This window comes from Mustela putorius, unplaced genomic scaffold (assembly GCF_011764305.1).
Source record: "Mustela putorius furo isolate JIRA1106 unplaced genomic scaffold, ASM1176430v1.1 tig00003901_pilon_pilon_pilon, whole genome shotgun sequence".
NCBI lineage: Eukaryota > Metazoa > Chordata > Mammalia > Carnivora > Mustelidae > Mustela > Mustela putorius.
In genome coordinates this window covers 4894308-4914997 of record NW_025422049.1, presented here as the reverse complement: position 1 = coordinate 4914997, position 20690 = coordinate 4894308, and the positions used below count along the sequence as shown (strand labels likewise).

Genomic DNA, 20690 nt, shown 5'->3' with positions numbered 1-20690 from the left:
GTGGCTCAGTTGGTTAAGCGTCTGCCTTCGGCTCAGGCCATGATCCCAGGGTCCTGGGATGGAGCCACGAATTGGGCTCCCTGCTTGGCAAGGAGCCTGCTTCTCCCTCTCCCTCCGCCAGCAGCTCCCCCTGCTTGTGTGCTCTCTCTCTCTCTCTGTCAAATATATAAACAAAAATCTTTAAAAAAATTAAAAAAATAAATTTTCTTCTCTTAAATTTATGAAGATTTTCCTCTGTGATGAAGGACACAGTTAATGGACATTAGAAAATAATTCACATTTTTAGATGCATATGGATATATATATATATATATATAGTCATACATTAAGCTTTTTGGTTATATTAATCAAATCACCTTTTTTTTTTTTTAAGATTTTATTTATTGGGGCACCTGGGTGGCTCAGTCAGTTAAGCATCTACCTGAGGCTCAGATCATGATCTCAGGGTCCTGGGATTGAGCCCTGCATCAGGATCCCTGCTCAGCGGGGAGCCTGCTTCCCCTCTCCCTCTGCCCTATTCATACTCTCTCTCTCAAATAAATAAAACCTTTTAAAAAGATACTAAAAATTTTTTTTAATTTATTTAGCAAGCATGAGCAAGGCCCAGGAGGGGCAGAAGGAGAGGAAGAGAGAGAATCCCAAACCAACTCCGCACTGAATGTGGAGCCAAACAGGGGGCTCAGTCCCATGACCCTGAGATCATGACCTGAGCCAAAACCAAGAGTTGGTCTCTCCACAGACTGAGCCATCCAGTTGCTCCCAAATCATCTATTTTCTAGCTTATTTTTTGTGTACTTGATCAGTTAAGTTTTGAAGGAGGTATATTATAATCTCCCATTATGGTTGTGGTTTTTATTAAAATTTTCTTGTGTTTCTAAGAGTTTTGCTTTAAATTTTTAACCTGCTATAACAATTTAGTACATAAAGGTTTATGGCTCATCTCTTCATAAAAGATCAAATGATTTATGCCCCTTTTTGAATTGTTTATTGCTTTTAATCTTGAATTTCAGTTTAAAAAAAATAAAACTTAGCTTAAGCAACACACATTTATGATCTCACCATTTCTACGGGTCAGGAATAGCATGGCCTAACCGAGTCATCTACTTCACAATCTCCCATAGGATTTCCATCAAGGTGTACACTCGGTGTCTCTCACAGGCTGCCATCAAAGCGTCAGCTGGGGCTGCAGTCTTATCTCAAGGCTCAGCCGGGACAGGATCCATGTCCAAGTTCAGTCACGTGGTTTTTGGCAGGATTCAGTTTCTTGCTGGCTGTTGGACTGAGGTCCTCAGTTTTTTGCCAGATGGCTCTCTACATCAGAGTACAAGAACAGCCCGAGAGGGAATGTAAGCAGAACAGAAGCCAGTTTTTCATAACCTAATTATGAAAGTGACATCCCATCATTTTTGTCTTAGTCTGTAATAAGCAAGTCACCAGGACCAACACACACACAGAAGAGGGACTTACACAGGGAGTGAACACCAGGAGGTGAGGATTATTGGGAGCCATTTTAAAAGCAGCCTGTCCTGCCCTGGTAATATGATTGTCAGCCATCAGTTCTCTACTCCCAACATGCTATAGACGGTATTCCAGTGTTTTCCAGCTTTCTGTGTCATATATTAAAACTCTAATCCTGGGGCACCTGGGTGGCTCAGACAGTTAAGCATCTGTCTTCAGCTCAGGCCATGATCTCAGGGTCTTGGGATCGAGCCCCTGCATCAGGCTCCCAGCTCAGGGGGTATCTGCTCCTTGCTCTGCTCCCCACCCCCAATCCGTGCTCCCTCAATCATGTTCTCACAGCCACTCTCTCAAATAAATTAATAAAATCTTTTTAAAAACAGCCTTATAAAAAAAAATAAACCTCTGATCCTGGTTTATTTTCCTTTGTAAGAGTGTCAGTCAGCATCCAACCAGAAAATAGAAACAGCTCTGAGTATTCAAAATAGAGGGAGGAGTGCCTGGGTGGCTCAGTCAGTTAAGCATCTGGCTGTTGATTTTGGCTCAGGTCATAATCTCAGGGTCCTGGAATCAAGCCCGCCATGTCGGGCTCCATGCTCAGTGGGGAGTCTGCTTTAGGATTCTCTTTCCCTCTTGGTTTGCGCCTCTACCTGAGTACACTCTCTCTGTGTGTCTCTCAAATAAACAAAGCTTTAAAAACTAAAATAAAATAGAGGGAATATACGGGGCACCTGGCTGGCTCAGCTGGAAGGGCATATGACTCTTGATCTTGGGATCATGAGTTCGAGCCCCATGCTGGGTGTGGAGATCACTAAACGAATGAATGAATGAATGAATGAATGAGTAAGTAAATAAAACAGAGGGAATATAAAAATACAGGGAATGGGGCACCTGGGTGGCTCAGTGGGTTGAGCCTTTGCCTTTGGCTCAGGTCATAATCTCAGGGTCCTCGGATTGAGCCCTGCATCAGGCTATCTGCTCAGTGGGGAGCCTGCTTCCCCCTCTCTCTCTGCCTGCCTCTCTGCCTACTTGTGATCTCTCTCTGCCAAATAAATAAATAAAATCTTTTTAAAAATACAGGGAATGGATCGCACAGATAATGGAAGAATTGATAAACAAACAGGGGACAATAAGGACAGCCTAGAGATTAAGAATGGCAGGGAGCAACTACCGCCCCTAGGCTGGGGGGTGGTGGTCAGAGGAAGGAAGTGGTTTTACTGGAGCTCAGGGGCCACGGTTCCCCAATGGAAGCCTGCTGGTAGGAGCTGGGGCTACAGAGGAGCTGTAATCACTACTAGAGATGCTATCTGAGGCAGAGAGGGAGGTGAAGAAACACTCTTTCTCTGTATTCCCTGCCTCCAACCATCCATCAATGCCTCCTGTTGTCCAAATCAGCTGGAAGCCAGAATGTGTTCTTTCTGCTTGGAATCTTACAAGATTTTTGTTCTGAATTTTTAAATTCTAAAATCATACTTTCTAGTTCTACAGTGTCTTTTTTGTGCTCCAATTTCAGATCCTCAGGAGTTCTCATTACTTCTTGTTATAGTTTATTATTTAACAAACAAGTATATGACAGGAACTATTCTAAACATTTTACAAATATTAATTTGTTTAGTTATTTAATAATTCTCTTCTGACTCTTCCTTTCTACATTAATGGGAGCCATCTGTCTAATTGTCTAAGTTAGTCTTCCTCCCTCTAGTTAAGCATTTTCCTTAAATGGGTTATTTCTCTTTGCCTTTTTGTGATTTTGACTCCTTAGCAATTAGGTCAGGCAGTTAGCGTCTCCTGAGCAGTGGTAAACCAGTGAATGGTAGAAGGTTAAGTAGTTTTTGTTTTTGTGGGTCAGAAATAAGCTAAATGAAGAGCCGCTATGTCTTTGTGAGGCACAGGGAGGAAGCCTCTCTGTCCCATGTCTCCCTGAATACAAGTGGAAATCTCTTAAAACTGTAGCAATTCAGACCAACAAATAGTTTTCCTGGAGGTTTACCATGGTCAGCTGAATCAGGCCCCTGTAGGACCTCAGGAAAGCAGGCCCAGGCTCGAGAGGGCAGGCTGAACTTCCTCAGATAACCACAAAATCACTGTCATTATCCCAGGTTTCCAACAGATATGCCCTGTCCTCTACCGCTACCCCTTAACTCCCACCCAACTTTAAGGTGACTGAACAATCTCAGCTAACTGAGGAAGTAAGTCCGGAACAGAAATCTCCTATTTGAAGTGTCCCACATTTGAAAAAAGTGGTCAGGCACTAGCACCCCTGCCACGCTGAGTCATTAGCTGGAGGCTGCCCAAGAAGAGCATGACCTTGGCTTGAATCTGTTCTTCGCCCCTACTCAAGATCCTAAAAGAAATATGGCCTTAGATGCAGCTTCCAGGCTCCATCACCTTGCCTACACTGGCTGTTCTGTTATTCTTTTTTTTTTTTTTTTTTAAGATTTTATTTATTTATTTGACGGAGAGAGACACAGCAAGAAAGGGAACAGAAGCAGGGGAGTGGGAGAGGGAGAAGCAGGCTTCCTGCTGAGCACGGAGCCCAACGCAGGGCTGGACCCCAGGACCCTGGGATCATGACCTGAGCTGAAGGCAGATGCTTAAAGACTGAGCCACCCAGGCGCCCTTGTGTTATTCTTAAGCAGAACGAATAGAAAGAGTGTGCCATGGACATTTGTTCAAGCTGCCATCTTCCCTGAATTTGAGGATAAACCTTTGAACAACCTCCCCCCAAAACTCAAAAAATATACAGAATGAATTGATTTTATTATGATGTGTGTATTTGTGGCTCTCTTTATGTTTATCCTACTTGAGATGCAGCGACCTTCATGGATGTGTACAATAAATTAATTCTCAATCAAATACTTCTCAGTTAGTTCATTTCAAACCACTTGTTTTAACTTACTTTTCTTAATTTTAAAACTAATTGGTGCTTGATGAAATAAAACTCATAGAGAAGCAAATAAAGTAAAAAATAAAATTGTGCCCCACCATTAACTTCGCCTAAATCCCTAGTAATTGCCATAAACAACAGTTTGATATGTACCTTCTCAATTTTCTTCCAATGCATATTTAGATCTATGGATATATAATTGATTTATTGAACATTCTTTTTTTTTTAAGATTTTATTTATTTATTTGACAGAGAGAAATCACAAGTAGATGGAGAGGCAGACAGAGAGAGAGAGAGAGAGAGAGAGAGGGAAGCAGGCTCCCTGCTGAGCAGAGAGCCCTATTGAACATTCTTAATTTGGTGGAGTGTAAATATGAAAAAGCTTTGTCTCAGGGCGCCTGGGTGGCTCAGTCAGTTAAGCATCTGTCTCCAGCTCAGGTCATGATCCCAGGGTCCTGGGATAGAGCCCTGCTTTGAGCTCCCTACTCAGCGGGAGTCTGCTTGTCTCTCTCCCTCTGCCTGACAGTTCCCCTGCTTGTGTTCTCTCTCTCTCTAATAAATAAATAAAATCTTTAAAAAAAAAAAAAAAAAAGCTTTGTCTCCAACCACTGCACTCAAATAGTGTCTTCTCCCATCCCAGGTCAGGCCTGACCTCATTCGTTGTCTTCTTCCTTTCTCCGCTGCTTCTGGCTTCCCGAGGGTGAGGAGGTGTGGGGAGTTAGAAGAAAGGAACTAAGTGTTTGTTTTGTTTTCCTTTTTTTTTTTTAAGATTTTATTTATTGGGTGCCTGGGTGGCTCAGTGGGTTAAGCTGCTGCCTTCAGCTCAGGTCATGATCTCAGGGTCCTGGGATCGAGTCCCGCATCGGGCTCTCTGCTCGGCAGGGAGCCTGCTTCCTCCTCTCTCTCTCTGCCTGTCTCTCTGCCTGCTTGTGATCTCTGTCAAATAAATAAATAAAATCTTTTTAAAAATTTATTTATTTATTTATTTATTTATTTGAGAGAGAGAGAGCACACAAGCAGTGGGAGCAACAGGCAGAGGGAGAAGCAGGCTCCCCACTGAGCAGGGAGCCTGATGCAGAACTTGATCCCAAGACCCTGGGATCATGATCTGAGCCAAAGGTAGCTGCTTAACTGACTGAGCCACCCAGGTACCCCCAAGTGTTTTGTTTTGGATGTTTCATTTTTGTTTTTATTTTTACTTATCTGGTGTTTCTTTTTTCGCTCCCTCCTGACTAATGTAGGTTGGCCTTGATGTCCCTGGTGTGGCAGATATTCTTAATGTTTGCTTTTGGGGAGGTAGAAGTTAGGAAGACACATATATGGATTCTTCAGAGATGGCACAAAAATCTCTACACTGCACAGTTCCCCAATTTGAATACTGGGTGCTCTTGCTGATTTACTTGCAAACGTCCTTCAGTTCCTGTCCCTGATAGTATACCTTATCGCCTCATACTACTGGGGACTCCCTCATTTCAACAGGTTGCCTGCTGAAAGCAGGATAACTTCACAACAGCTGGAGTCCAGCTTCATTCTGAAGCACCTACTTGTTTCTTGGGAAACTCGAGCAACCTTACCATGCCTACCAATGGGAGAACAAGCTCCCCCACTTCTGCCTTCTCTCCTTACCCTATTGCCATAGGTTATTTTATTCCACCTGCAGCATTCTCTGGGAGAGAAGTGGGCATCCTTCTCTATGTTCACAGATGCCCCCAAATTCCAGGAGGCATGTGTCAAGTTCTCAAACATTCCTTCACCACCCTCCACTCAAGTGGCGCTCCCAGAGCAGTTCTCTCTGGCAGGCGCGAAGGATTACTGCGAGGCTCTCCCTTCAAGAAAGAATTTGCCATTTAGCTGCAAGTACAGGCAGTTGACAGACTCTGGCTGCAGCACCCTCAGGATCCACTGGAGTGCTTTAACCAAGATGCTCTTCTGGGCATCCTCCAGCCAATGACTGAGCATGGCAGACGTCCTAGGACCTGTCCATTTTCTGCCCAATATGGGAATTCTCTAATAGGCATTCTTTGCTCCGAAGCTCACCATTCGGTTGGCTGAAACTCAGTCAGATCTGCATTGTGGCTGCAGGTTCTTTCTGCCCAATCCTACTTTCTGCCCCCTCCGCAGATGTCATATCTGCATCACCATCAGCACCTTCTCCCTGCTCAGTTCTGCACACAAACCCCCAGCCATTTCTTTTCACAGGTGTGAAACATGTATCATCTGAAATTTTCTCCTTCCCTCTCTTGACGTTTCCTACCCAATAAGCTTCTAACACTCTTAATTCACTCTTAGCATCTGATTCCCAGAGGACCCAAATTAAGTCTCCAAATTTCTGCAGCTCAGGAGCCATCCTAGCTTTGAGGGGTTCTCTTGGACCCCCCACACTTGAACAGGAAAACCACGGCATTTGTCACCTTAGTCTGTCAACTCCTGAATCTGATGTCTGCTTTGTGTGTCAATGAATTTACCTCAGATTTCTGGTCTTCTCTTCATATGGACTTAGTGAGGTGGTAAGGATGATGGCTGAAGAACCAATTCCGTGTTTCTGTGTGTGCTGGAGGGGATGCCGGCAGGTCGTTGGTCCATTCTTTAGAAAGTGGACCTTAAGCTGTGGGGCTAGTGTGGGCCACAGATTGGTGGCTGATTCTGGCCTGGGTACTCTATACCAAGGGCAAGCTTAAAGACTATTAAACTGACTCTCCTCAGACCCCTCTGCTGTCTGCCGATGTTGCTGTCTCTTTCCATGCCAGCTCCTGCTGTGCCTGGAACAGCCCATGCCCTCAGGATGCACCTCAAGGAGATTGACAGCATGACTTAGGACTCTGTTTCTGAAAATAGCTTTCATGTTTGAATGCACACAGATTAAACCTTGCTCTGAAACCTGCAGAAGAAGGAGGAGGAGGAGGAGGAGGAGGAGAAGGAAGTGGACCTCAGCTTTGAGCATTAGCTAAATTCCAAAACAGGACACTTCTCATTTGACTTTTACATGTGCGTGCACGTGCGTGTGCGCACACACACACAAGTTATACGCACACAGATATGTTTATATATAATGCTGTTTATAATACTGAACTCATGCTATTTATTTCTACCCTTGCTTTTAAAAATCCACACAATACATAGACTGTCCATGCCAAGAATGAATCCTAATGTAAACCATGAACTGTGGGTGATAATGACGAGTCAACATAGATTTATCAATTGTAACAAAAATACCACCATGTTATAGGATGTCAGTGGGGGTGGGGGGGTTCTGCATGTGTGGAGACCAGGGGTATTTGAGAATGTTCTGTACTTTCTGCTCAATTTTGCTGTAAACCTAAAACTTCTCTAAAAATAAAGTTTATTAATTTAAAAAAGGTTTAAAATGTGACAATAGCAACTTACCTAATTCTTTTAATTGTTATGTAGAATCCTACTACATGGGTTACTATGATATATTTAACCAGCTTCCTATATTTAAGGGTTTTTCATCAATTTTTCATCTTTACAATTAATTCCACAGTGATTAATACTATATATCCAGCTTTAAGTATTTCTATACAACAGATTCACCAAAATGTACTGGATAGGTCAAACAGTCTGGACTTTTAAAATATTTATAGATATACAATGTCTATAGATATACAAAATGCTTTCCAACAATACTGACCCAGTATATAATCCCACCACAGTGATGAATGGCTGTTTCTCTGCATACTTGTCAACCCTGGAAATTGTCAATATTTTTAATCTTTACCAAGCTGATAGGTCAGATAAAATATTTTGATTTGTATTTCCTTGGTTACTAACGAGGCAGAGTATCTTTTATACATTTACTAACCATTTGTATATTCTCATATCCTTTGTCCATTTTTCTAATGTGTTGTTGGTTTTATTGATTTATAAGAATACTTTTTTGTATTAAGGAAAGTCTTGTCTGTCTTATGTGTTGCAACTATATCTTCCCAATTTGTTTGTTTTTCTTAAAGATTTTATTCTATTTTTTTAAGGATTTTATTTATTTGATAGAGAGAGAGAGCGAGAGAGAGCATGAGGTGGGGGAGGGTCAGAGGGAAAAGCAGACTCCCTGCTGAGCAGGAAGCCTAATGCAGGACTCCATCCTGGGATCCCCAGGATCATGACCTGAGCCAAAGGCAGTCGCTTAACCAACTGTGTCAACCAGGTGACCCAATTTGTGTGTGGTTTTTTTAACTAATGACTTATTTATTTATTTATTTATTTATTTATTTATTTATTTTAGAGAGAGAGCAAGTAAGCAGGGCGGTGGGCAGAAAGGGGGAGAGAGAAAATCTCCAGCAGACTCCCTGCTGAGTGTGGACCCCGACATAAGAGTCCATGTAGGGCTTGATGCAATGACCCTAAGATCAAGACCTAAGCCAAAGACAAGAGTCAGACACTTTACTGACTGCACCACCGAGGTGCCCATTTTTTTTTTTTATTCTTTATTTATGGTGTTTTATGCTTTGCAGGTTTTAAAGTTTTTTTTATGTTGTTGAATTTATGTCTTTTTGCTCTTAGAGCTTCTTGGTTTTCTGCCACCCTTACAAAAGCCTCACCCATTTTTTTCTTATGCTATTTTTATGCTTCTATTATATCTTTGGTACATTTCAATGTATTTTGGAATAAGGAATAAGGTAGTACATGATCTTTATTTTTCCAACTAGCTAACTAGTTTTCCAGACACCTTTTACAACATTATCTTTTCTCTACTGATTTCAAAATGCTACCTTTACCAAAATCTAAATTGTTGTATGCACTTGGTTTGTTTCTAAACCGTCTACTCTGCTTCTTTTTTTTAAGTAGGCTCCACACTCAACTTGGGGCTTAAAGATAAAGAGTTGCACGTTCTACCACCAGCCAGGCACCCCTGTGTACTATTTTAATTATCATACCATACTTTTAAAATTGTAACCTTACAATTGTTTTAATATCTAGTAGAGCTAGATTTCCCTCTAATTTATTTTTTATAACCTTCCCAGATATTCTTACATGTTTTTACTTAGATGAATTTTTTCTCAAAGATTTCATTTATTTTTCTAAGTTCTACTTAGAGGTTTTATTAATTTATTTGTAACAGAGCGGAGCACACAGAAACACTGAGAGCAGCAGGCAAAGGGAGAAGCAGGCTCCTCACTGAGCAGGAAGCCCAATGCAGGATTTGCTCCCACGACCCCAGGATCATGACCTGAGCTGAAGGCAGACACTTAACTGATTGAAACACCCAGGCATCCCTCAAAGACTTTTTTTTATTTATTTGAGAGAGAGAGAGAGAGTAAGAGCATGAGCAGGTGTGAGAGGGAAGCATGCTCCCTGCTGAGCAAGGAGCCCAATGTGGGGCTCAATCCCAGGACCCTGGGATCATGATCTGAGCCAAAGACAGGTGCTTAACTGACGGAGCCACCCAGAAGCCTCTACTTAGATGAATCTTTGAGATCATCTTTTCAACTATCCCAAAAGTACTATGGGATTTTATTTTTTTTAAGATTATTTCTTTATTTATTTGACAGAGAGAGATCACAGTAGGCAGAGAGGCAGGCGGTGGGGAGGAGGAAGCAGGCTCCCTGCAGAGCAGAAAGCCCGATGCGGGGCTCGATCCCAGGACCCTGGGATCATGACCTGAGCTGAAGGCAGAGGCTGAACCCACTGAGCCACCCAGGCACCCCCACAATTTCTTCATTAATATAGTATTTCATGGTACCTATAATGTGCAAGGCACTGTTTAAGATGTTGGACATAAAAAATAAAGTTCTTGTTTTGGTGGAGCTTACAAGCTAGTGGGAGAAAAAGATGAGCATTTTAAAAAAACAAGCATGTAATATGACAACTGGTGACAAGTGCCATAAAGAAAATAAATCTGGGGGTGCTGGGGTGGCTCAGTCAGTTAAGTGTCCAACTCTCGATTTTGGCTCGGGTCATGATCTCAGGGTTGTGAGATGGAATTCTGCATCAGGCTCCAGGCTCAGCAGGGAGTCTGCCCGAGATTCTCTTTCTTTCTCTCCCTCTGTTCCTCCCACCACGTGCATGCTCTCTCTCTCTCTCTCAAATAAATATATCTTAAAAAGAAGAAAAGAAAAGAAAGCTGGATAAGAGGATAGAGAATAAAGGGAGAGGAGTGCTATTTTATATAGAGTGGTCAGGGAAGGCCTTTCTGATAGGTGAAACTTGATGGGAAACTTAAAGGAGGTGAACAAACCAGCCATGTGAATATCAGGGCATTACAGGAAGTAAGTACAAAGCCCTGTGGCTCAAGCATGATTGGTTTGAGGAACAGCAAGGAAGCTAGCTGATGTGACTGAAGTGCAGGTGTTAAGATCTGAGTGGTAACTAGAGGCCAGGTTATATAAGTCCTTACAGGTCATGGGAAGGACTTTGAATTTTATTCTGAGTGGGTTTAAAAGCCACTGGGAGGTTTTATTTTTTATTCTTATTTTTTAAAATATTTATTATAGGGGCACCTGAGTGGCTCAGTGCATTGAAGCCTATGCCTTCAGCTTGGGTCATGATTCCAGGGTCCTGGGATGGAGCCCCACATTGCATCGGGCTGTCTGCTCGGCAGGGAGCCTGCTTCCCCTCCTCTCTCTGCCTGCCTCTCTGCCTACTTGTCATCTCTATCCCTCTGTCAAATGAATAAATAAAATCTTTTTAAAAAAATATTTATTATATATATATATATATAGAGAGAGAGAGAGAGAGAGAGCGTGTTGTGGGGGTGGGGAGGGACAGAGGACAGAGGGAGAGAAGCAGACTCTGTGCTGAGTGCGAAGTGGGAGCCCAATGTGGAGCTTGATTCCATGACCCTGAGACCATGATCTGAGCTGAAATCGAGTCAGACCCTCAACTGACTGAGCCACCCAGGCGTCCTACCACTGGGACAGGTATTTTTTTTTAAGATTTTATTTATTTATTTAAGCTGTGGGGCTAGTGTGGGCCACAGATTGGTGGCTGATTCTGGCCTGGGTACTCTATACCAAGGGCAAGCTTAAAGACGAGAAAGAGAGAGTGAGAGAGAGAGAAAGTACAGCAGGGGTAACAGCAGAGGAAGAGGCAGAGGGAGAAGCAGACTCCAGCAGGGAGTCTGATGTGGGACCTCAGTCCCGGGACCCTGAGATCACTACCCAAGCCAAAGGCAGATACTTAACCAGCTGAGCCACCCAGGCACCCTGGGAGGTTCTAAAGAAAGTAGTGTCCTGTCTGATTTATTCTTTTAGATGATCACTCATTTCCATATGGAGAATAGGGGAACAAAAGTTGAAGTAGGAAGACCAGTTACATCCAGGAGAGAGATGATGGTAGTTTGGGCAAGGGTGGTAGTGGTGAGGGTTTTGTGTGGTCAGAACACAAAGAAGTTAGCCAGGGGCTTCTTCTATCCACAGGAATTTGCCAATCTAAAGGTGCTTCTTAAGTGAGGGTAGCAGATGAGACAATGAGTTAGTGACCTGAAGCTACCAGAAAGATAGACCCTAGACCATGGATAGCTCCCCCGCCCCCACACACACAGGAAACAGTGAACAGGCAAGTAGTACTAACAAGTAGGAACTGGGAACCAAAGAGATGAAGGTCAGTTGGAGGTAAGTACCAGCCAAAGGGGGACTCCTAGTACAACACAGACCCTATTCTGGAGACAGAACTTGAAGGACTGCACTCTGGAAATGGGGACACAAAAAACCCTAAGCATCACTTCCAGACTGCTTATGCCTTCAGATGAGCCATCAGGTGACTGGTATGAGATCTGAAAGAGGGGAGAAACCCACAGAGGTTAGCGAAGCACGCAGGGATGCTTTTATCCTAAGGGTGTTTGCCTACTCCCAAGAGGCATCTGAGAATCTGAGTTGCTCTTTCAGTAGCGTCACGGAGCTAGGCGTACAGGAGTTGGAATCCTGGGTAAACAATTCCTTGCTTTGGGCTTAGAAACTAGAGGATTATACTCCAGGAGTAAGGATGACCCAGAATTAAATCAGTCTTTACTAAGTCTGCATTTCGACTTCGTCATTTAAACAGCTCAGAAAACATCAAGGTTTAAACTCGGATTAAGGTAATCCCATATTCTTAGTTCCCGCAGGCACCTGGAAAGGAGCAAACAAATCTTTTCTAGGAAAAGTGAATATTCCAGACTTCAAATTATTTCTATAAATAATTTTCAAATATGATATCCAACACTTAATTAAAGGTAATAGATCCACAGTGAGAGACAACACACAATGAGTAAGAACCATCAGAAACAGTAGACAATAAAAACAGACTCACTAGGATGCTAGATACTGAGAAAAGTCTTAAACATTTCTTAAAGAACTAGAAATTAGAAAAGTGATAGTACAGTTTTGAAAACAAACCGACTAGGGGCATCTGGGTGGCTCAGCCAGTTAAGCATCTGTGTTTGGCTCAGGTCATGATCCTGGGGTCCTGGGACAGAGCCCCACATTGAGCTCCTTGCTCAGTGAGGAATGTGGTTCTCCCTCTCCCACTGCTGCTCTCCCCACCTGTGCTCTCTCTCTTTCTGTCAAATAAATAAATAAAATCTTTTTTAAAAAAACCAACTAGAAATTATAGAAGTGAAAATTATAACCAAAATTAATTGGTATCTAATTGGTAGATAGGTTTCAGAGTAGATTAAGCACAGCTAAAAACAGAATCAATTAACCAGAAGAGAAACTAGAGGAAATTGTAAAAATGAATCTATTTTCTAAACTGCAGACCAAGGAGCCAGAAGATAATAGAAAGAGGTTTGGGGCTTTTTTTTTTTTTTTTTTTAAATATTTGTTTGACACAGAGAGAAAGAGTACAAGCACAGGAGTAGCAGGCAGAGGGAAAGCAGGCTCCCCGCTGAGCAGAGAGCCTGACATAGGGCTTCATCCCAAATCCCAGGACCCTGGGATCATGACCTGAGCCAAAGGCAAATGCCTAACCGACTGAGCCACCCAGGCACCTCTAGAAAGAGATCTTTAAGGTATTAAAAGGATTTTTTAGGGGCGCCTGGGTGGCTCAGTCATTAAGCGTCTGCCTTCAGCTCAGGTCATGATCCCAGGGTTCTGGGATCGAGTCCTGCATCATCGGTCTCCCTGCTCATCAGGAAGCCTGCTTTTCCTCTCCCACTCCCCCCTGCCTCTGTTCCTGCTCTCTCTCTCTTTCTCTATCAAATAAATAAATAAAGTCTTTAAAGAAAATAATATTTTTAATTCCAACTTAGTTATACCAATTCTATACAGGTGAAAATCTCTTTCAAAATTGAAGCAAGGTATGGGAAACACAGGGGAAAAAAAAGCAAGGCAGCTTTATTCATAATTGGCAAACCTTGGCAGCAACCAAGATGTCTTTCAAAAAGTTAATGGATAAATAAACTGTGTTATATCCAGGGGCACTGTCAGTTAAGTATCTGCCTTTAGCTCAGGTCATAATCTCAGGGTCCTGGGATCAAGCGCCACATCGGACTCCCTGCTCAATGGGGAGTCTGCTTCTCCCTCTCTCTCTGACCCTCCTCCCCACTTGTGCTCTCTTTCTGTCTCAAATAAATAAATAAAATCTTTAAAAAAATTAAAAATTATGGGCACCTGGGTGGCTCAGTTGGTTAAGCAACTGCCTTTGGCTCAGGTCATGATTCCGGTGTCCCAGGATGGAGTCCCATGTCAGAGGGAGAAAGTCTGCTTTTCCCTCTGACCCTCCCCCCTCTCATGCTCTCTCTCTCAATTAAATAAATAAATAAAAATATGTAAAATTAACAAATAAATTTAAATTTAAATTTAAAAAAAACCTGTGGTACAACTAGACAATGGAATATTATTGTGTTAAAAAATGAAATGCACTATCATGCCATTAAAAGACATGGAAGTGTATATTACTAAGTGAAAGAAAGAAATCTGAAAAGGCAATATATTGTATGATCCAATTACATATATGACATTCTGGAAACTATGGAGATAGTAAAAAGATCAGTGGTTGCCAGGGGCTTGGGGAGGGAGAGATGACTAGTTTGAGCACAGAGGATTTTTAGAGCAGTGAACTACTTTTTTTTTAATCTACATCCAATATGGGGCTTGAACTCACAACCCCAACATCAAGAGTTGTATGCCCTTCCAAATGAGCCAGCCAGGCACCCCTAGAGCAGTGAACTACTCTGTATATCATGTAATGGAGGATACATGCCATTACATATTTGTCAAAAACCATAGAACACACAACACAAAGAATGAACCCTAACATAAACTATGGCCTGCTAAATGGATGAACCTTGAAGACATCATGCCAAGTGAAAGAAACCAGTCAGAAAGGACCACATACTATATAGTTACATTTGTATGAAATGTCAGACAGGGATTTTGAAGAAGAGGGGCACCTGAGTGGCTCAGTTGGTGCCTCCAACTCATGGTTTTGGCTCAGGTCATGATCTCAGGGTCATGGGATCAAGCCCCACACTGGGCTTCACCTTCATCAGGGAGTCTGCTTGAGATTCTCTCTCTCTCTCCCTCTGCCCACCCGTCCCACTCATGCACGCGGTGTGTGCTCTCTCTCTCTCAAACTAATAAACAAATAAAACCTTTAAGGAATTGTGAGGAAGAGAGGAGGCTTCTTCAGGGTACAAGCAGTGATAAAACATGATAACAACACTTTGAGTTCATACTCAGGAGAAAGTCTCACTCTAAGTAAATACTAAAAACAGGTTTGAGACCCGGTGGATCTGAACACAAAGAGTCAAAAGAAGGGTTCTTCAAAACTGCACTGAACAAAAGGCTTAAGAAAGAAGGCAGTAACTTGGAAGGGAGAAGTATCAGAGGAGAGCATCACAGAATCAGTTCAAATGACCCTTCCCCCAAAAGCACCATTTATTAAGGAAACTGTACTTCATCATGTCAACAGAAGAGGGTGCTCTTGAACCAATAAACCAAATAAGGCATCCAAACTCCTTTTCCCCCATGGCATCAACTATTATTACTGAACCAAGAGCTCCCAGAACACTTCAGAATGACTAGAAAAAGGAACCCAACATCTGCACAAAGCTAGTATAAGAAAAAAGTGAGTTAAATATATTACACAAGCAATTACAGATTTGAAAGAATACTATAAATCAGAAATTCATACTCAGAATAAAAACAGCCAGGAAAATGTGAAGTGAGTGCTGACTGAACTCAGGGAAAAAAAGTGAACAAAAAACCAAAATCATCTCAGAAGACCAAATTAAGAAGTAGCCAAAGGAGAATGGATATGATAGAATAAAACAGGAAAGAAAGAATGACAGTGAAAAAGAGCCAGGAAAACTGAAACAAAATAAAGAGCTAAAGAGGAAGATGCTTGATATAATATATCTGGAATCTCTTGAAAAGAAAAAGCAAATAATGAACAGAAGAAATTTTTTTAAATTAAAATCGCAACAAAACTTTCTAGAGTAAAAGAGCACCTGATTCTACATATTCAAAGAGCCCATTTTAGGGGTTCCTGGCTGGCTCAGTTGGTGGAGCATGTGACTATTGATCTTGGGGTTGTAAGTTGGAGCCCCACATCGGGTATAAAGATCACTTAAAAATAAAATAAAAATAAATAAAAAATGAATAAAGAGTCCATTTTATAATTGGGAAAACTGACCATCAATTCTGAGACAAGGTCTAATAAAACAGACATTAATGATAAATTAAAAAATCCTTTGGATCTAGAGGCAAAAAGAAGAAAAAACTGAAAACAAGTGACCTACAAAAAAAGAAAATTGGGCGGCATCAAACCACTTGATAGGATTACATAAAGTAAGACAAGAGTGAAGAAACACTTTAAAGAAACTCAAGTAAAAAAAATCGTGTGCGACGAATTTTAGTTTTAAAGTTTTAAGAACTAAAGATATTTTGTATTTAAGAACTCGTTCTGAGGATTCTACTAGAGGTCAAGTTTCATCCAACTAAGAAGACTGGAAATTTTTGGTAAAAGAACACATAATGAGAATTGAGTAGGTTTAATTACAAATCTAAGACTAAAACAAATAGGAGACTCAAGAGTTGAATGCTTTCTGACAAAGTAGAAATACAACCCAAAAACAGAGTGAAGGAGAAATGTAAAGGTGACTCAATGATTGCCATATAGGCCATAGGCAGAAGTCAAAGGATATTATTTTTTTAAAAAGATCTATTGTTTTATTTGAGAGAGAGAGAGACAGAAAGAGAGAGAGAGACCAAGCACACGACCAGAGGGCGGCGGGGTGGGGGGCGGGGGAGCAGAGGGAGATGGAGTGAGAGACTCTCAAGCAGGCTCCACGGACACGGGACTCCATCTCATGACCCTGAGATCATGACCTGAGCTGAAACCAAGAGTCAGACACTTCACCGACTGAGCCATCCAGGCGCCCCTCAAAGAATATAATTTTAAAATAGCAAACCAAATAATAGAAACCTAGGTGGTGAGGATAACGGGGGATGAAGATTCCAGTATAGACCACCTCATCTACCCTAGTTGATGGCTTCACCTAAGTTTCCTTAAGCTCTGACCCTTGAAGTGCACTTCAAGTATCTCAAGTATCCAATGGGCCCCAAGCTAGACAACCTCTCTCTCTGAATAACTCCCATCAGCCCAGGCAATTCATTACATAACACTTCTCAATTCTGTTTTGTAATCTTATGGTGACACTCCCTCTCTCTCTCACATTCTCAACCCACAAAAAAAGAACACTTTACCTTCCTGCTTGCCAGCTGCCCTACTTCTAGCCAGAGAATCCAGCTTCCATTGAGCCTGCCAAAGGGCTTCCAGAGCAGCTTTATTTATACAGATTTGCACAACACATTCATCTGTAGGGGCAGCATCCTGACTTCTAGCACAGCCAGATACTGAACAGTTACTCTCGATTCCAGAAGATTGTTGAAATTTAAAGTTGTTTTTTAAAAATTATAAGCTGTAACCATTTTCTTTATTTTATTTTTTTTTTAAAGATTTTATTTATTTGAAAGAGAGAATGAGCAGAGGGAGGGGCAGGGGGACAAGCAGACTCTCCACTGAGCTGGGAGCCCCATGTGCTTGATCCCAGGACCCTGGGATCATGACCTGAGCTGAAGACAGACGCTTACCCCACTGAGCAACCCAGGCGCCCCAGCAGTCATTGTTTTCCTTAGGCCATACCCAGTTGCTTGCTAATCATGCCATAAAAGTAGACAGCAGGTAGGCAGTCCAGAAAAAAATATGAAAGATAATGCTAGTTTTTTTTGTTTGACACCAGTGTTTCTTACATTATTAAGGCAATATCCATCTATTCCTGTTTCAGTAAGATTGTATAAAATATTGTCATAAGGAAACATGGAATTGTCCTTTGGGGCACATTATTAAGAGGATCATATGTTTTCTACCTTTCCCCTATTTTTTTTTTATCATGAAAAAACTGTATTTAGATTTAGCCAGCTGGACTCAGTTTAGATGATCCCAATTTTGTTGGCAACATCCAAAGCATTATAGTCAGGGGCCAGCCGAACGTATGCCTTCTTCTCTCCATCAGGCCTGATTAAGGTGTTGACCTTGGCTACATCAATGTCATAGAGCTTCTTCACAGCCTGTTTCATCTGGTGCTTGTTGGCCTTGACATCCACAATGAACACAAGTGTGTTGTTGTCTTCTATTTTCTTCATGGCTGACTCAGTAGTCAGGGGGAACTTGATGATGGCATAGTGGTCAAGCTTGTTTCTCCTGGGGGCGCTCTTTCGAGGGTATTTGGGTTGCCTTCGGAGACGCAGAGTCTTGGGTCGTCCGAACGTAGGTGATGTGCAGATCTTCTTTTTTTTGTGACTGTGGACGCCTTTCAGCACCGCTTTCTTGGCTTTCAAAGCCTTTGCTTTGGCTTCGGCTTTGGGAGGGGCAGGGGCTTCCTTCTTAGCTTTCGGCGCCATCTTCGTAAAAGGGCTACCTTTCCCCTATTAATATAATAAATATTATAATAATATATTTCATTATACTGAAGCACCTTCACATTTCTAAAATAAAGTCCATGTGGTCATGGTTAATACATGATGGTATTCTTTTGTTAGTATCTTATTAGAGTTTTTGCAGCAATATTTTAAGTGAAATTTTGTCATTTTTATTTTGAACAATCTCTTTTTTTTTGACTGATATTTTTCCTTTCAAATCGTCTTCTTTCGAGAGCAGTGCTCATATACATACCACAGCCCAGCAGCCATGTATGGTCCCTGCTCAGTCCAGGATTCCTTCACATACCTGTCTTAGCCCAACATAAAGGAGCCCTCATAGAGCCCAGAGTCCTTAGCCATAGTAGCCACTGAGGTGAGAGGTGACACTCTGCCCAGTTCAGGACCCTTATGCAGACTTCTACTCCCACAGTCGCTGAGCAGATAATCTTCTAACACACAGCAGATCAGCAGGATTTCTTCTGTCTATATCCATACCACTATTTAGCATAATAGAGCCTGCTTAAGATTCTCTCTCCCTCTGCCCCTCCCCTACCTCGCTCTTCCTCTCTCGCCTCTCTCTCTCTCCTCCTCAAAAAAAAAAAAAAAAAAAAAAAAGAAAAAGAAAAAGAAAAGAAATTCTCTTTACCAGAAAATACCATAAGGTGAAGAGACAAGTTACAGAATGGAGTAGATATTTGCCATAAAATCCTAGAATAAACGGCTGTTTTCCAAAAATGAATAAAGAATTCCTACAAATCAATAAGACAAAAGACAACATAATAGAAAAATAAGCTAGAGACTTGAGTAGTCACTCCACAAAACTGTAAATCCAACTACATAATAAACATGTGAAAATTTGCTTAACCTCATTAGTAATCAGAGAAATGTAAATTAGAACTACAATGTGATGTTATTGCAAACCCGCTTGATTGGTGAAAATCAAAAGCCTGACACTAACAATGGCTGACAAAAACACAGAGCAATAATGAGACTGCAAACTGTTGTAACCACCTTTGAAAACTGTCTGATTATTTACTAAATTTGAAAATATACATATTTCATGAGTGAGCAGTTCCACACAAGTATGTATCTGGCAGAAATATTTTCCCATGTACCCTATAATATATAATATAATTATATGTACGCTTAAGAGAAGTTGTCCTTCAAAAGTAGAATAAAACATGCCATGTTTATCTAATGGACATAACAAGGAAAACAAACTACAGATACAAATAAAAACTTAGAGTGCAAAAACACGGTATAGAGAGTTGAGTTGTCGGGTCTTGTTTGGTCACTTATGTGAGTGAGATTTGTATCACGGCTTACAGGGGCAGCAATAAAGTTAAGGGGCCTTTCTTTTTTTTTTAAAGATTTATTCTAGAGAGACAGGGTGAGAAAGAGACCTTGAGAGACAGCAAGTGGTGGGAGGGGCAGAGGGAGATTCTTCAAGCAGACTCCCTCCTGAGTGCAGAGTTCTATGTGGGCCTCGATCCCACAACCCATGAGATGGTGCCCTGAGCCAAATGATGCTTAACTGACAAGCCACCCAGAAGCCCCAAGAGAATTTCTTAATTTAATCTAATTTAATTTTATTTATTTTAATTTGACAGAGAGAGAGAGATCACAAGTAGACAGAGAGGCAGGCAGTGAGGAGGGGGAAGCAGGCCCCCTGCTGAGCAGAGAGCCTACATGGGGCTCAATCCCAGGACCCTGAGATCACGACCTGAGCCGAGGGCAGAGACTTAACCCACTGAGCCACACAGGCGCCCCAGAATTTCTCAATTTTAATGCACTTAAAATCATCAGTTTGTTCCTGGGCTCTCTGTTCTGCTCCACTGGCTTGTTTATTTGTGTTAATATCACAGTGTATTAGTCAATATAGCTTTACAATGAGTCTTGATATCTGCTATAGCAATTCCTCCCACCCTGTTCTTCAACAGTGCCTTAGCTATCCTTGGCCCTGTGGATTTCCAAGTATGTTTTTGAATTAGCTTGTCAAATTTCCTCTCAGGAAAACCTGCTGGGATTTTAATTGTAATCTATAGATTACATTGCATCTATAGATCATTGCATTGAATCTATAGATCATTTTACTTTTTTACAATTGTTGGTTCATTCCCTGGGTGAAATTTGAAACCACTTCCCCCACAAACACAGTGGGCAGGAAGAGACCCAAGGAAGAGAGCACTCTAGATTGGTGGGGGGCAGTCTTCATAAGCAGGGGAGCTTCCACACATACAAAGCTTATTTTGGGTGGTCACATCCTCTCAATGATTTCCTCCAATAGTATTTAGTCTTCTACTCCACAAACACAGTGTATCACTTCTTTGGTTTAGGTCTTTTTCTTATTCTTCTTCTTTTCTTTTTTTTTTTTTTTTTAAGATTCGCCTACTTATTTTAGAGAGAAAGTGAGGGAGAGGCAAGGGAGAGAGAGAGAGAATCTCAAGCAGACTCCCTGCCAATGCAGAGCCCCCCTGGGGCTTGAT

General features: G+C 41.7%; 2 protein-coding genes across 2 annotated transcripts in view; both read right to left on the bottom strand.

Moving 5' to 3' along the window:
- Nucleotides 1–968: 968 nt before the first annotated feature.
- The window catches only part of LOC106006760, a 69586-nt gene continuing 49864 nt past the window's right edge, over nucleotides 969–20690 (bottom strand). The window contains exon 5 of the mRNA XM_045068282.1: nucleotides 969–1311. Coding sequence (XP_044924217.1) covers nucleotides 1289–1311 — 23 coding nt within the window. The 3' untranslated portion in view covers nucleotides 969–1288. The remainder of the gene's footprint in view (nucleotides 1312–20690) is intronic.
- On the bottom strand, nucleotides 17701–18210 carry LOC123388554 (60S ribosomal protein L23a-like). The gene has a single exon (XM_045068342.1). The coding sequence runs from the start codon at nucleotides 18184–18186 to the stop codon at nucleotides 17716–17718; it is 471 nt and encodes a 156-aa protein (XP_044924277.1). The 5' UTR covers nucleotides 18187–18210; the 3' UTR covers nucleotides 17701–17715.